The sequence below is a fragment of the Coccinella septempunctata genome, chromosome 2 (genome assembly GCF_907165205.1).
Source record: "Coccinella septempunctata chromosome 2, icCocSept1.1, whole genome shotgun sequence".
NCBI classification, from domain to species: domain Eukaryota; kingdom Metazoa; phylum Arthropoda; class Insecta; order Coleoptera; family Coccinellidae; genus Coccinella; species Coccinella septempunctata.
This window is the reverse complement of record NC_058190.1, coordinates 41,647,574-41,665,568: the sequence shown is the minus strand read 5'-3', so window position 1 is coordinate 41,665,568 and position 17,995 is coordinate 41,647,574. Positions and strand designations below refer to the sequence as shown.

The 17,995-nt window shown below is 36.5% G+C and overlaps 1 protein-coding gene across 3 annotated transcripts in view; it reads right to left on the bottom strand.

Annotated features, from left to right (window-relative positions):
- Positions 1-1,006: 1,006 nt before the first annotated feature.
- LOC123307443 (protein CBFA2T1) overlaps positions 1,007-17,995 on the bottom strand; it is a 64,299-nt gene continuing 47,310 nt past the window's right edge. For all 3 annotated transcript variants that reach the window (XM_044889761.1, XM_044889760.1, XM_044889759.1), the window contains exons 3-8: positions 14,862-15,199; positions 14,405-14,551; positions 10,951-11,081; positions 4,362-4,915; positions 4,138-4,238; positions 1,007-1,376 (exon numbers count right to left, since the gene is read on the bottom strand). In XM_044889761.1, coding sequence (XP_044745696.1) covers positions 1,146-1,376; positions 4,138-4,238; positions 4,362-4,915; positions 10,951-11,081; positions 14,405-14,551; positions 14,862-15,199 — 1,502 coding nt within the window. In that variant the 3' untranslated portion in view covers positions 1,007-1,145. The remainder of the gene's footprint in view (positions 1,377-4,137; positions 4,239-4,361; positions 4,916-10,950; positions 11,082-14,404; positions 14,552-14,861; positions 15,200-17,995) is intronic.

The following is a 17,995-nucleotide window of genomic DNA, read 5'->3' as shown; positions in this document are numbered from 1 at the left end:
TGAAATTGAAAATGAATATTATCCCATTGAACCAAATCTCAGTTCAGTCTGCAGTGATTGTGAATTAGAATAAAATGTTGAAAAATAATTATCTTTTTTCATTATGCTTCGTTAATTTTCAGCAGAAATGAATCGTTTGGAAAATGCTCACAAAAAATTCGAACGATGTTGGGGAGATCGAAGATTACATCAGTGTACTACTTCTCTATGAATATTGCATTCTGCTACAATAAATTGAGATGATTCATAAAATGTGGTGATATACGCTTTGGAAGAAGCATCAAAGTATCATGAATTTTTATATTCGTGATTCAAAAACGTTGGTGAGGCATATTATAATTTTCTTAGTTCTAAGCAATCAATGCAATTGTAGTTAACACTTCCAACAAGGAATTCTTAGGAATTTTCTCAGGTCAGGTAATTTTTGACCATACTTATGACTAATAACAAAACAATTTTGTGAAAGGAATCTCCTAATTCAATTTTTCATTTAGGCGTATAGAGATTATCATATTATGTTGGAAGCATTTTGTTAATAAGTATTCGCGAGATTTAAATTGGTGAATTGACGATGAACAGATCCAATGGGATTCTCAGGTATATATTTATTAATTCAAATAGAAGATCACATATAAACTATCATTAGGTAACATACAAAACAACAAATAGATCGAAAAGAACATATTAATATTAATTATGTACTATATAACATTGAAAATATACAATGAGATCATCAATCAGTAACAAAAATAATCAACAAAAGTTTCGGTGCATTATACATACCTATACATATATGATGTTTTTCGATAAAAAATTATCTATCTATTTCAAACAAAAATCGTGTGACGAGAAAGAGATCTAGAATGAGGATCAGAGAATTTGTCTGTGAAAACCAACATTATTGATCATGAAAAAAGTAGATGGGTAGGTTCAAGAATTCATATTCGAAAAATTTGACCATTTTACATCTCCGAAACCATAACCGAGTGTTACTCGGTTGACTGTTCAGTCAATCGTTTGGACAAGAACGTAAATTATGTAGATGTAGAAGTGGTGAGCTCTGCATCTATGTCTGCTACGAAGACACCGAGAAAAAAAATGTGCAAGGTTCAGAATCTCTTAAATTTCCTACATTTCTTCGGGTGTCACTTTTTGAATTTTGGCGACGGCTCGAGTTGCGTCACATGATTCGTTGTGGAGATGGTGGTGGTGTTAGGGGTGGTGGCTCGGATGGGAGCTCTGGCAGCCGTCTTCTCCTTGTTGCAGAGTTGGTGGTGGTTTTCCCAGTCCTTGTGTTGACAGAAGGAACCGCAGTACCTGGCAATGCCGCAGCCCGAACATGTTTCGTGCGCTTTACGACCACAATTCCAGCAGGCCTGAAATCGAACGAAGTGGTTGATTAAGCCACATTCAACGGGATTTCACAAAATCACTCGGTCAAATTTTAGAGCCTTTTTCTTCAACAACAAAAATTGTTTACAATATATCTAGGTAGTATCAATTCGGTACCTACTCATCTCATTTATCAGAATTTCTCGAAATAGTCCATTTCCGTAGAATATGATGGAGAGTGAATAATTCGAAACGTTCAAATCAATACTACAAATTTCTCTCTTGGGATTTTATGATTACAAAATACGATACCTATACAAATTTTCAAAACCGCTTCAATACTGATTTACAAAGTTCGGGTAGATTCGGGTGACTTGGGACAGTCCTGTAACTTGGGACAATTACCCCCCTTGCAGATTTCTTTGTTTCTTACCATTTATGAGTGAAGGGACAAACTAATAAGATTGGGTAGCTTCTTTTCGGTTAGTTTAACAATTAATTCCTGTTGAGTGTGCCGTGACCAGAGAGTTTGAATTGACAGGAAAAATTAACGAATTCACGAGAGTAAAAGCGCGTTTTTTTTATGGCCCTTATACTTTCTAGTGTCCTGTACATGTGTTTCACTTTGTGGATGTGTAATTTTTTTTCTGGATAAGTGGGATATTGGGATATCAGATTAACATGAAACAAAGTTATTTACAAATCAAACGGCAACACGGATCTCATTCATTAATTTTGTTGTTTCATAGGGTGACTTGGGTCAATGCCGAATACAAGAGACGCATTGGCAATAGAAAATATGCCGATATTATTATTAAATATGCAGGATATTATAATTTAGGTTATTTCCACAAAGAAATCACCAAAAGAATGAAAGATATCAAAGTTCCCTTGTTTTGTTTAGTTTTTTTGTATTTGAGTTGCAATATATTTACTTTCGCTGTAATAGGGGTTTATCATTTAATTTCCTTACCGAATTTCAACTATATGATCCCAAATTCTAATTTTTCAAAACCATACAACGTCCTAAGTCACCTATTTCATTTGAGAATTGAGAAATCAATAGATTTTAACTTGTGCCCCAAGCCTCCCAAATCGGTGAGTGACTTGGAACAAGTATATTTTATTTTTTTCAAAATTTATATCCGAATTCTGAAGCATGGTATATATCCTAATCAATAGTCTGAGTCATTAAGCGATCCTCTTTTTCAGACAAAAATAGGTGAGCGTTTTGCAAATATGACAAGTTGAATTCAACAATCGTCTCAAGACAGCCAAATCTATCAGTTCGTTAATTTAGAAAAATGAATTGAAATAACGGGCCTTTACAAGTAGCCTTTTGAACTAAACCTTTATCAGGATCGGAATATACTTTTTTCATTCTCGTAAGACTATTTGACCTTGTAAAATAATTATCAAAAATCTGAGCTCAGATTCGAAATCAACAAAAAAATTCTGCGGACTTTCTGGCATCAATTCAATTATTCAGCAAAAAATCAATGGTCTCAAAGTTGAAAGTATTAGATTACTTTGACATATATACAGGATGAGTCTTTGACTCTTACGAATATTTCAACAGTAGATTCTTGAGGTCAAAAGAAACACTTTTTTTCCTCACCATTTTTTCCGAATCGGCTCGGTTCAAATGTTGAAGACTGTTGAAGAACCACAAAAAATGTAATTCTTAGTTCTATCTCACAAACAATTTATTGAATGTAACGAATTTCGGAATATATAGTTCTCCATTTATTAGATAGATCTTTTTCGAACCCAAAATATCACCCACGTCATAAAAATACCAAAAATTCAAAGAACCCAACTCTTGAAACTAGGAGTTTCTGTCTAATAAATATTTGAACCTTCTGTAAAAGGAAATTATTATTCATATTTTCTCCCTTTCTCGTAAAATTCGCCGTTTTCGAGTAATTTGATGTTCAAAAATTAAAAAGTATCTGTGAAATTAGAAAAATTGTTTACTTTGGCTGAATACAGATCTCTTCAAAAGATCCACAGATGTGTAGTGTCACAGATTTAGCTAGTTATTCTGAAGGTAATCGTGTTATTCCAGAGGTGGCACAGCTCTATATGAAAACTTAAAATAGCTTCATCATTTTATCAGGGCCGAATAGTAAAAAATGGTAGAGAAAAAACGTATTTCTTTTAGCAGGGCCGTTTCTTTTGACCTCGAGAATCTGCTGTTAAAATATTTGTTCGAGTCAAAGACTCATCTTGTAGTCCAAGAGGCAGAGCCAAAAAAAGTCTCTGAATTTATTAAGCCTGGTTTTTTCTCAGGTGATTGCAATCATAATACACAATAAAATGCTGCGGTCAGTCAAGTGGATGTTAGAACATGTGCCCCAGGTGCGCGGTTAAACATGTCGTGATCACCGACATAATAAAATCAATTTCTTAAGGCTGAAACTCTATAAACTTTTGATTTTTGGTATGTAAATCAAAATTATCAGTCAGTCAACGTCCAATCGGAACACAGCTGGTCAGTCAGCTCAAATACGCGTAGATAGAAGTTGGGACTAATCATCAGAGGATGATTAATGTCAGTAGAATGCATCAAAAATTGGGAAATCCTGTTTGCAATGCTCTTCCTGGACTGCAGGCTTTGACTGGATGTGATTTTAACCCAGCTCATTACAAGAACACTTGACTGACCGCAGCATTTTATTGTATATTATGATTGTAATCACCTGAGAAAACACCAGGCTTAATAAATTCAGAGACTTTTTTTGGCTCTGCCTCTCCGTCTATTGTATGAAGAACACTTACATCAGATGATTAAAACAAACTCACATTTTGTTGCGATGGCGATGGCTGTGTCAATACAGGTGGGGATAAGCTGTTTTCAGCATTTTCCAAATGCAATTTCTGATTTTCCTCTGTTTTCCTGGATTCTGAAATCACAAGAGAAGAAAAAGTTTTGAGTAAAGTATATCAAACACAAGAAAAGGCAGACAAGAATTACTATCAAGTAGAAAATCGATGCATCAATGGGACATGAAAACATTATCGCTCACCAGAGATGAGTTTTTCCATCTTTGCCCTTTCCACTGCAATCAATTCGTTAGCTTTGGATTCAGCAGCAGCCACCGCCTTCTGCAAATCTATAACAGCCTGGCGTTTCACATCGTTCACAGCTTCTTCAGCCCTTTTCTTCACCTCAGCAACCCTGTCTTCAGTCTGCCTCACCGCCTGTATCATGATCTCATTAGCCGCCTTTTTCAAATCCACACTCACATCCTGCTTCCTGAACCAGTCGTTGGTGATATCCTGGGAATTCCTCTGCTGCAATATGGACAGAGCCCTCTTCGTTTTTTCCACCATGGAGAGGATGCAGTTGAGCATGACGTGAATGTTTTTCCACTCCTCATCACCTCTGTTGTTGTTATTTGTGTCCTCCGTTTTGTTTGGAAGGGCGTGTGGTGCGTAGTCTAGTAGATGCGGATGGTTCAGTGGCGACTGAACGTGGATGAGACCCTGATTCGGGAAGAAAAAAGGGTTTTGGTTCATTGGTCTCTTGACTGGTGGGAAATCTTCTGGATGCCGAGTGCCGTAGCCGTTTTCGTAAATGCTGTAACAAGTTGTGAGTTATTTCTGCTTCACTTTCAAATCTTCTCAGAAAAAAGGTTAGGGATGTTTCAGACGTTATATACAAGGATGTATTGATATCTAGTTAGCCTAGACCAGTTTCCCGGATCAAAAAATATTGCGTTACCATAACAATGAACAATAACTCATTAGAAGTGTCAGTGTGAAGTTTGAGGTAAAGAAAGTAAACCATAGCGCAATGAATAAAAAGGAAGAAGATGTCCACCGAAATAGTGAAAATCGAAAAATTGGAGTAACGAGCAATCACCAAGTAACTGTATTTAAAAGGGTTAAGAGGTAAGAAGATTTTCGAAGATATGCTTGATACCCTTGGTGATCAATGTCCTTCGTATGCGACCGTGAAAAATTGGCTGCAAGCTTCAAAAAAGGTAAATTTTCCATTAAAGATGATGACCGATCGGAAAGGCCAGTGTCTGTGTCAGCCCCAAAAATATCGATGAAGTTCATGACATGATTTTATCAGACCGTCGAATTGGGCTAAAACGGATATCTGAATCACTGAATATTTCATAAGAACGCGTTCATCATATAGTTCAAGTCAATTTGGATATGAGGAAAATTGCTGCAAAATGGATCCCCAAATGTTTGAATGTTGGAAAAAAGCGTGCATGCGTACAAGCATCGCATTCGATCTGTGCTCGATTTGAAAACGATATTGACTTCTCAAACCGAATTATTACTAAGGATGAGACTTGGGTACATTTCTACGATCCACAAACAAAGCAACAACACATGGAATAGCGACACTCTGGTTCTCCAAGACCTAAGAAGATTCGTGTCAAAAAATCTGCTGGAAGATCTTCAATTTTTTGGAATTGCCATGGAGTAATCATGATTGATTTTTTGGATAAGGGTAGAACAATAACTGGAGATTACTATTCGACATTACTGACCACTCTGCGGGAAAAAAATTGAAGAGAAAAGAAGCGGAAAGCTATCCAAAGGTGTTTTGTTTTTTCATGACAACGCCCCTGCACACAAATCTCATGTTGCCATGCAAAAATTCGTGATTTAGGGTTTTAATTACTAGAACACCCCCTTATTCACCAGATTTGGCACCTTTCGACTATCATCTCTTTCCTCAACTGAAAAAATAGTTTCAAATGTCGTAAATTTTCTTCCAACGAGGAGGTAATAAAAGCTGTGGAGGTCTGGTTTGCAGAGCAAGAAGAAACATTGTTTTTGAAAGGTCTAGAGACGTTGCAGGTTCGCTGTAATAAATGTATCCAATCAAGAGGAGAATGTGTTGAGTAATAGAATATTTTGACATTTAAATTTTGTTTGGTTTTATAGTAGGCTAAGAGTATTTCAATATATCCTCATACGTCTCCTCTTTTTTTTTCGATTAATCAACGCTGTACCTATGGAAGATGATTTCCTTACATAAGATTTCTGTATAGCGTTTCTCGAATCATTAATATCAAAAGGTAGACGCTCATTACAAATTAGCATGAGCAGTTTTCGAATTTCAATAAATCAGTCAATGAAGTGGGAAGTTTTGATACCTCAAGTTATACATGGCTTGTGTTTTTTTCTGATAATTCTTCTGTTTTCAAACAATTATATTATACCTATATATTTCAATTATCGTCCTCAAAACCTCCGATCGGGAATTCGAAGTTAGCGAAAGAGTTCACAAAAGGAAAGAGAATCTTTCTCATAAACTGGAAAGTAGAAAAATAGATATCTGGATTCCCTTTTTAGATATTATAAGTATTAGTTTGTTTCCGATGTTGAAGGAGAAAATCAATATCAATTTACGATAATAATGGAAGAAGGTACTCTCCAAAATATCTTCCAACCAATAAGCAGAAGGATCATTGTCCATTCAAGAGTACAACGTCTACTCCTAATTGTGAAGGAATAATTTCGATCTTTCATTAAAATCCTTCGATATTATCGGACATACTTCTTGTTGTTCGTTTCGGCAAAGGAAAGTGACTCGGCTCCAATTTGTTGTTTGGCTTCGAACCAAAGGAAAGCGTTAATAAACAAGGTTCGATGGCAGTATAGTTCTACGTTTTATCGTCGAGCAAGCGATTGATTAACATGACACAAACAAGCGCAAAATTACCTAAAATTTCAAAAGTTCACGTCAGTCGAGTAATTAAAAGGCAAGAGTGGCGCTGCGTGCGAGTGACAACAGTTTGGGGCACGTAGGGAATTTGAGGACAAAAAACAGGGTCGGCTTAGCTTCAAGAGTGATAGCTTAGAAAGAGCATTTACAGACAAAAACATTTCGGCTATTGATGTAAAAGGTAATTTTATTCACATTATTTAAAGAAACATCAACATCAAACAAATTTTCCATTTACATATTAATATTAGGTACTCTGCTAGACTTAAACAAGGTGACCCACATAAAACATTGCAACCAGATATTTATATACATATTTTTCAGATATAATAAGAGCAGTAGATAAAAAATAACTATAAACACTTTCATTATCTAATGAGTATGGAATTGAGAAACGGAAACCTCTAAAATCACCAGATCATATTGGACTTTGTCAAGAATATTCTTCAATGTTATCCAGTAGGTATTTCACACAATATAGACATTTAAAGAGGACAAACCAAGACAGTTTAAATATGAATCCACTCGCTTGTATTGAGTGGTTTGTGAAGATCTACTTTTTTGCATCCTAAACAATATCAATACATGACATAGATCCCCTACACCAGGGGTTCCCAACTTTTCTTGGCCAGGGACCTATTTTATATTATTCTTGTTAGCAGGGACCACGTGTAATAAGTCTGTATTTAATCTGAATATTTTATGGAGCTCGATGCAACCGTTCGGTCTTGACGATCATTCAATTGATTCCATCTTTTTGGAAATTTTTCGATAGTCACCTTTCGAGTAAATTTTATCTTTCAATAGCAATAACCGTAGAGGAAAATGTGATAAAAGTTCTGGAAGGGCTATTCTTCTAGTACTCTACTTTCGAGTAGATTATCTCTCAATAACAATGACCGTAGATGAAAATGTGATACATATTCTGAAAGAGCAACTTTTCTAGTAATAAATCTGAAAATTTTATGGAACTCTATGCAACCGTTCTGTCTTCAGGATTATCTAATCGATTCCATCTTTTTGGAAATTTTTACGTATAATCACAATTGAAGTTTGCAAATAAAAGCTGGAAGGTTATCTTCAAAAATGAATATATTTGCGACGTTCTCAAAATTTTCAGCAAGTTTGTATTGACTGTACTACTGATTCTATTCACTAACGCCATCTATTAAACAGTTTGGTCTGAGAGCAGCGGTAAAATCTTAAATACAAAACTGTAAATCATTCGCGGACGAATTAACTTCCATGTTTTAAGTTCGCGGACCATATTTTGGCTTCTGCGGACCACCAGTTGGAAACCACTGCTCTACACGATAACGATACAAGGTGTGAAAGTGTTTTCATACAAGTTCCGATAATGAAGTATGATAATTATGGCAGTAGCAACTCGAAAATAGACAACCGGGGATTTTTTTTAGGTCAGAAATCGGAATATGTAACTCGTTTCGATGTAGCTCGAAGAGGGCGCCAGACGCAGTTAGCAGCTTGAACAATATACGTGTCGTACTTTTTTATATATGTTGAAATGAAACAAAGCTCAATAAAAACACTTATAGAACAGAAGTTTAAAAGAATCCTCCTTAAAGACATTTGCGATAAAAGTTTACTGCATTTATAACAACTGCAATTTATTCATCTGAGATGAGATGACTTCTGTCAAATAACAGCTCCACTTAAAAAGGGATAAGGCAGTATCCACCCATGACAATTTTTTTGGTCTTCAATGACACCCAATTCCGAACTACGGTTTTTATTCTCTTCTCACCAATTTCCTATTGTGAAAATGAAAGGATTCGTTGACTCGGATACTCCGATATAGAAAGAGAAGTCTGTCCAAAAACAATCAGGTTGGCAATCATTCGACGAAATAAAAAATCAAGAAAATCTTGAGGTAGGGGACCTGCACATTTTTGTGCGCCAGTCAAAATAGGATTAGGATCCGAGTCTCAAACTACAAAAACAACCTGTCAATGATCGATCCATATCCCTTCTAGTTAAAAGGGGGTTCTAAATGAATTGTGGAATTCATTCTAAATAACGAATGAGATATCAAAGCCAGCTCTGTTTGACGCAGATGGAAACGAGTAGTGAAAGAGAACGATAAAAAGCTCCTGTTGCTGCCATATGCCACCAGTGGCGCAACCTGTATCCGAGGAAAGAAACCATTACTCATTTTAATAAAATGGTGCCGCTCATGCTGCCGGCAGACCTTCCGGTCCTGAGAAATGTTTCCTAATTCATCGAACATACTGCGAGAATGGTGAAGGAGAAGGAAGAACACCTTCAGTTCGAGAAATTCACTGTTATAGAGAGTGAGCCTTGCTGGTCAACTGTCATCAATATGAAGCACTATCCTTATGCACATTTTTCCGTCCCAAATTCATTTTCTTCTTAGTTTTTTGGAATATTTACTTACTCGAACTTAACGAATAATAGTTATCTGAAAAGTGACGTTCCAAATGATCTGAGCCCAACTGGGGCCTGAAAATTTTTAAAAATTGTTATAGTAGGGGAACCCACCATACTAAATTAATGTGGATTTATTCGAGTGTCGTGGAGACAGACATTGGAGGGCTCACGCAGAATTCCTAAGACTAAGACAAAGGTTATGTAAGGTACAATCTCATTGGCAGATGGCGTTCACTTGTTCGGCTTTAAGAATAGACAGTTATAAATTTGCACAGAATGCACTTCTATTGACTCTTTCATTGCGGAATTTCATCGTGAAAATACGAGGATGTTTTGATATCTAGTTAGCCTAGACCAGTTCCATGCATAAAAAAAATATGCGTTACTATAGCAACGAACAATAACTCATTAGAAGTGTAAGTGTGAAGTTTTAGGTCAGAAAAGTAAACCAGAGTTACGCAATAAATTGAAAGAAAAAAGATGTCCACCGAAATTGTGAAAATACAAAAATTGGAATATCGAGCCATCCTCAAGTACCTGTATTCAAAAGGGTTAAGAGGTAAGCAGATTTACGAACATATGCTTAATACCCTTGGTGATTGGTGACTGCAAGCTTCAAAAGAGGTAAATTTACCATTGAAGATGATGACCGATCGGGAAGCCCAGTTTCTGTGTCATTCCCCGAAAATATCGATGCAGTTCATGACGTGATTTTATCAGAACGTCGAATTGGGCTAAAACGGATATCTGAAGCACTGAATATTTCATACGAACGCAAAATGGATCCCCAAATGTTCGAATGTTGACCAAAAGCGTGCAAGGGTAGAAGCATCGCGTTCGATCTACGCTAGATTTGAAAACGATGCAGACCGTTACTATGGTTGAAACTTGGGTACATTTCTACGATCCAGAAACAAAGCAACAATCGATGGAATGGCGATACTCTGGTTCTCCAAGACCTATGAGGTTTCGTGTCCAAAAATCTGCTGGAAAAGTTCTTGCTTCAGTTTTTTGGGATTGCCATGGAGTAATCATGATTGATTTTTCGGATAAGGGAAGAACAATAACCAGAGATTACTATTCGACATTACTGACCACTCTACGGGAAAAAAATTAAATGGAAAAGAAGCGGAAAGCTATCCAATGTTGTTTTGTTTTTTCAGCACAACGCCCCTGCACACAAATCTCATGTTGCCATGTAAAAAATTCGTGATTTAGGGTTTGAATTACTAGAACAACCCCCTTATTCAACAGATTTGGCTCTAACCGAGTATCATCTCTTTCCTCAACTGAAAAAGGTCGTAAATCTCCTTCCAACGAGGAGGTAATAAAAGCTGTGGAGGTATGGTATACAGAGCAAGAAGAAAAAATTTTTAAAGGTCTTGAGACGTTGCAAGGTATTTTGGCATTGAAATGTTGTTTGGTTCTATAATAGGCTAAGAATTTTTCAATATATCCTCGTATAACCATTTTTCAGTTGAAAAGTGCATTTAACTTAAAGAGTAAATTACCTTTCTGAAGCTTTCCTCTTGATTCCAGTAAAGTTCATGTCAGTTGGTAGAAATATATCAGCCATTTCTGAGGGAGAATGTGATGGATCCAAAACAACATGTTCATGATTCCTCACGTATTGAAGTGTAGACTGAAAAAAAAAAAGAAAATATGAGTATCAAAGAAAACTTTTGTATCAATACAGAGCCATTTGGTGTAATAACCATGGTTGTTTTTGGGGAAACCAAAACGGTCACTCTAAAAATAATTTAAGTAGATAGCCACCCCGCTTAGGTGGCTATTTCACTTCTAGAAGACAATTTCTAAGAACACATGGTTTTGAAATAAAAAAATAATCACAACAATATTCATGTCTTATCACGAATTAGAAAATTTTCCCATGTAATATTATGCACGTCCATTAATTAGTCAAATTCAATCCGATTTTCGCAAAAAAGACAAAAATAGAAAGCTGTCGTTATGAGTTTTCGTATAAGGTATCACACAACCTATCTTCCATATTCAAAATTGAGGGTGAGTACCGTTTAGGGTTTGGCTATTTCACTAATGAATTATGCGTCAAAAAGTGCCTCCTCCAAAAAAATCGACCTGCCTCGGCCAATTCGCCCATAATTGACTCTGTTTCGTTTTCAAATGGCCACCCTGTATACAATATACCTACTATTTAAAATCTCGATTGTGATGCCTTGGACGCTACGGGGATCAAGTCGAGGAAGTTAAATCATCATCAAAATACGTCGAAAAACTTTTCCTTTCGAACAAAAATTTAAGGCTTGGAAAGGTTTCAATAATATCAATCTGATGAGTTATGATTAAAATTGGCATATTTCTGTCCCGACTCCCCGTGAAATAATTACAAACGATATATCGGCTATCGCATTCTGAAGCCGTTTTAACAATTTCAGCACTTTCAATATTTCGCCAAATCGGCTATAGGTGTAAAAGGCAATTAGCCGTTTTAATTATCGAAAATTGTAAAACCCACATTGCACCAAACGGTCGAACTATCATAAAACTCAAAAGTGGAAAACTGCCGTAAGATTTTACAATCCAACCCAGAGTTTTGTCGAACAAAGTTTTGACTATTATTTTTTGATTTGTATTTCGAGCAGTGTGGAGTCCGTATTGGATTCGAGCATGATTTATTGGGCAATATTTTTCGGTAATTCAAGTATCACTGAACGCCAAATTGGAGCTGTTTATATCCGAGCGCTCAGTTTGGGAAACCCTGAAAATGAATAGGTAATTAATGGGAAGAAAGAAGCAGTAACAGAATTTCCATCGAAATGTTTCCTCGAAGGCTGCTTCAGATGTTGGCACTTTCTCCTCGAAAGTAACAGCAATAACCAAAAAAGTTGCACTTACAAATCATTTGAAAATCTCAGTGAGGTCTTTCCAGAGGTATGTTCGATACTTTTCATTGTATTTCTATATCGGAAAGTATACTCCATTCACATTTATTTCAGCAGTCGGTTGGCCATGAAATAATTTTCTCAAGTTTTTGTAACTAGAACGGAGTGAGGTTGGCACTCATGAAATGTCGTTAAGGTCATAACGCCGTTGCCACAACTAATATCAATTTTTATTACGAAAATGCCGAAAGTCATTGAAAAAAGAGACAGGGTTTCAAGAAGTGCTATTTAGAATTCAGGTCCGCTCATTCAAATAGTTATACCATATTCTAAAATCCACAATACGTCAGACGGTAGCCAATGTCAGTGAATTCATATAATATTTCATATGAATGTAAACGACTTATATTTCAGGTGAATATTTCCACAATCAGAAAGATTGTTAATGAAGAGGATGACAAAGAAATTCCTTCTATTGGTAGACCCAAAAAAGTGATGGCATTTGAGAATTTTATGTTTGAGTGAATTAATGCGAAAAGTTTACTACAGGATTTTCGATGAATGTCATCGTAGAATAAGTTCCCGAAAATTGATTTTTCTATTTTTCATTCGACTTGTCCTATACATTGTATTAAGGTACCAATAAATACCTAATTTTTATTATTATATCAATGTATTAAGATGGATAGCCACATCTTGACTTGAAACTTCCTTTAATTCTTTTTACTTGTATTGATGCAAGATGATTTTTGTTGAAGAATCTAACATTCTTGTAATTATCTGTAAATTCCTTCGGGAGATACCCATTCCCAACCACTGCATCATATGCATTTCATCTTCGGGTTAATATTTTTGAAATCTACAACTGATGTAACGTATTCAAACTTTAGCCAAAGAAGATAACGAACATTTACTCTCCTCAAGCTAGCACATATTATGATATTATAATGATCTCTTGTATTTTCCATGCAAATAACTGGATTTGGTATGCCTTCAATCAGTTTGTATAAACTTCAATTATGTTCGTCACATATTTTCCGAAGAGATTCGACATTGTGATAAAATACGTAATAACAGAAACTTTTACGTAGAACGGGCAATATAGCGTTGATTTAAAACTCAAAAATGTTTTGACAAGCTTCATAACCCCACATTTTCGTATTATACAGAGTGAAATGTGGCAAATTTCCATGGCCAACCGAGCGCTAAAATAAAAGTGAATGGAGTATACATACTGATTTCATCAAATTCCTCTATCTAGTTAGGAACTACAATCTTTCTTTAGACCGAAAAGTCTCTGAAGATGCCTATCGCATCATCAGCTGAACTGCCTAAAACAACTATGAAATTTCCCATTGCTCGGGAAAGATACTACTTGAAACAATACATTCTTAGTTTGAATTCCTTATAACTCTGTTATTTTTCTTTAATCTACCCTTTTCGAGCTCTCTGTTCCTTAATCTACTTGTAATTTGCATATTATTAGTGCTTCGTGAGTTCGTGAAATACTTTGATCGCTGGTTCTTCGAATGGCTGGTTCTGAAATAACATTTCCATTTCTATAGCTCGGGCGACAAATTAGCAGCCACATTTTCAATTCGATAATGGTTAATATCTTCAACTTACTTCCTAATGAACTAAACATTTTAATCATTTGAAATTCTAGACAGATAGAAATTCTAGATAGATAAAATTGAAGAAATGGGTTGCATCAAATTTGTGTGCCTGATATCTCTGTGACTACCGGAAACTACAGAAGGAATTATCTATCGGCACATAGAATTTTGGTTATTGGTTTTCGGAATTCGAAGAGTTATCATGCAGTTCGTATAATCGGAAGTCTGAAAATATTTTAGGCTGAAAGTTCATTGTAGAAAACCCCCAACCTGCAAATTTTCAGCAAAAAATTGTTATTAGTTATTAGTCCTCTATAAACGTCTGATAGGCCATCCGCCGTTGCACACTGTATACGTGAAAGAACGAATTTAAATGGAAATTGCAAGGAAAAGTTGAGCTTTGATTTCGATAATTTCTAATGAGACTTCTTACTTCTTCTATGCATATTCATATTAGATACTATCATATCATATCAAATACTCACTTGCTTATTGGATCTTGCCATTGCATGAATTTCCCTCTGTAACAAAGGTAGATGTGATCGAAGAAGTGGCAGCACAAAAGGTCGAAGAGGAAAATTTGTGACCTCCTGTAGCGACTGGTGAAATTCTTCTATGCTTAAGTTTGAACTCTGTAACGGAAATAAACTGATTTCATGAGGCATAACAGTTTGAGTCTCTAGAATAGAGCCCTTATGGGCAAACTTAAGGTTTTGTCGTCGATTTCGAAAACTCTGAATGTTATTCTCGGAACAATTCAAAAATAGTAATGGTTTATGTTGAGGAAATTCATAAAATAATCAATATTTGATGGAAGTGGTATTGAATTTACGGTTGTTCCATCCCAATATGAGTTGTAGGTATTAATTAAATTAATAATAGGTGGTGGAGCAACATTGAAAATAACTGTCATCGTTGTATTGAATTTTGAGAAATTCTCACCACTAAATTCAGCACAAGACTCTTCACCCTCTCCCCAATATCTGGACCGATGTCGCTTCCAAACTGCACCAGGGTGCTCAAAAACCTCTTCACCTTCACCAAGGGTCTGGTCACACCGGATGAAAAGCTTCCTAAGGGTTGGAGTTGGGGGTGGACCCCTTCCAAGTTTACCGAAAGGGCCGTGGAGGCTGGAAGTGGTGGAGTTAGGCTGTCGTTTGAGGCCCCGTTGGTGGGGGATGGTGGGCCGTTTGAGGGATGGCTGGACTGGTTAGGGGAGGCTGGTGCTTGACGAGCTCCTTCAGGAGAGTCGGGGGTCTTACATCTCGCTTCTTTGTTAGCTGAAAGAAAGTTTTACATATTATATAAAAAGTCTTGAACCTTATTATTGCAAAAAAATTTGTATCTATACATGTGTCTTAGGGTTAGGTCAATGTTTGTTGTTCAGAGATTGGAGGGAGTTCTCCATGGCTGGAGGTATTTGGGTATCTTTATGGCTCTCTTGTTAGAAGCATTCATGAGCCTCGATATGGGAACTATTTGTGTCGAAAGTTGGCCATCGAAAAGGATGGGATAACTTAAGAATTCCTCAAGACCAAACGGTTACACCGAGATCAATGAAACTTCGAGATTTAATAAAAGAAAAGTTTCCCTATCAGAATATTTCATTCATTGCTGTATCCCGTTACCGAGAATAAATCTAGTAAAAGCCTCAGAAACAAAACTATAGATGCGATCAAACTTATAATTTCTTAGGACTACTTGCGACTATGTGCCCTCCTGTGACTAAAGAGACCCAACAGTGACCTACAGATCCTTCCACACCCCGGACATGTATAGTCACCAACCAGATCTGGCCGCCGCTGTATTCTTCTCGAGTCTCCATTATAACTGTGGACCAAAGACCTCCACTGTCATCTGTCTAACGCTTGTTGTTCCCAATTATTATGATTGGCATTAACTTTTTTCAGGGATTGATGCACTATATCCTTAAACCGCTTATACTGGCCTCCTGGTTCTGAGCTCCCTCTGTGAATTTGCCATACAGAGCTATTTTGTTTAGTCTTGTGTCTTGCATCCTCAGAATGTGGCCGCTTCATCTGAGTCGGGCCCTAGTTACTTGAGTCTCAATTGTTATACTACTCGTGCGCTGCAAGACTTCCGGGTTTGAAACTTTGTGGAACCATCTGATATGCATTATTTGTCTTAGATGACGTTGTTTCGTTTGTTCAAGCTGTTTTATGTCGCCTGTAGGGCATCCAGCTGTTGCTTCCGTAATGAAGCGTTGGGGGGACCACTGCTTTGTAAACAGCTGTCTTGGTCTTCAGATTGAGGTCGTGATTTTGGAACACTATGTCCTTTAGCTTCCAGAATGCCCGTGATGCCGAATTGATACGATTGTGTATTTCCCTGTCTCTAGGTTAACCCTAGAGTTTCATCCTCCAGGTTGATATCTGATTCAGAATATGTATAACATTACGATCTACGATGATTTTTCTAGGAGATACGCGTGTCGAAAATTGATCTTCGAAAAATCCCATAAAAGATGGGGTCAGTTAAAAATTCGTCAATACCAATGAATTGTGTCTTGGAAGTCTTGGAAAAACGCTACATGATCCTAATACCTAAAGGTCATTATCTAAAAAAAAAACAAGAAATTGGAAAATTTATGAAATGGGTAATGATTAAGATGATTCCACCCTTGCTATCACCCCTTCAGGATCCCAGAATAATAGAGATCTGAAAATCGCTGCGACAAACTTCGAAAAGCGGTCGAAGACGGAAACGCGTCGCAGGGCCAGAGAAAGGGTGATAAAATCTAATAAATTCACCTTTCAGAAACCGGCGAAAAACAATCAAAACTATGCACAATACGAACAAAGCAATCTATCACAAAAAACAATCGCCTGCCGCCGCGCGCCTGCATGTGCCATGCGCATGGCGCCATCTGTTGACAACTTTTGTTTTAATTACGGAAACAAAGCGCCCAAGAAATGTGCCTTTCAAAATAAAAGACAGATGGTTCCCTTCCGTCGTGCACAGGGTGGCCCGAGGGGGAGGTAGAATTTTCTTACTTTTTTCATTTGGATTCATTCCGAATGGGAATTAGGGAAACTCATTTCCGTTCGTTGGAGATATTGGGTTTGATTTATACAAATGAGAAAAATTTATGGGGATCGCGACAATGCAAATAGATCCATTGAGGGTTTACATGGGGGCTTGACAGGGTGAATGTTTCCGATCCGGATGAGGATTAAAGAATTCGACTCAGCTGTTTGATGAAATTGCTCTTGGGTTTCGTTTTCACTAAACGGCAATTTTCTGGACGAATTTCTGAAGTTTACTCGTAGTTTTGAGATAGTTTTTTCTGAATATTCTAGAACATATCGCTTTTGTTATTTCTTCATTAGGCTTTAGTCGAAGAAAAGATTAAAACTACGAAGAACTGAAATTGTACAATTTCACCCTTTCTTGTCAGTAAATTTCATGTTTTACCTATTTTCGCATAAGGTGAAAAAGTGACACCTAATTCACATATATTATTTTTCATGTTATTTCAAGTAAACTTAATCAGCCAAAATAGATTTATCGGAATGTCGAATTCAAGTTTCTTCCTATGGTTTTAGGTCTTTTGGAAGTAGGTAAGATCCTTATTTCAAGTTTTTCCTTGATAACTCTTTCCATTTTAGGTATAGGTTTCATTTAGGCAACACTCCTCTTTTTTTATGTAAAATCCAGCAAAATAATTATAGATATAGGTAGGCTGTAATTCCTGTACAATTCAGGTCCGAACACAAAACAGTGTTATGATGCTATAGAATGAAAAAATTGAAAATGGTAAAGATTTTTTTGAAAAAATATCAAAAAAAGTGTGACCTCCCGTTTTCTCCATTTTTTAATAGATATCCTGATAACTAATAGGCCGTAGCGTTTTTCCTCAGAGTATGGTATATGCTGAAATGGTCATCAAATTAGCTATCATAAGATGCGAAGGCAATTTCAAATAGAAAAGAAAAGAAAACCACAACATGCAAACTTTCAGATAATGATGGCTACGAGAGTCTTGTTTTCGAGAGTATCGTCTTTCTCGTTTTCGAGACCAGGCTATATTGGTATCATCGATCAGACGAGACTCT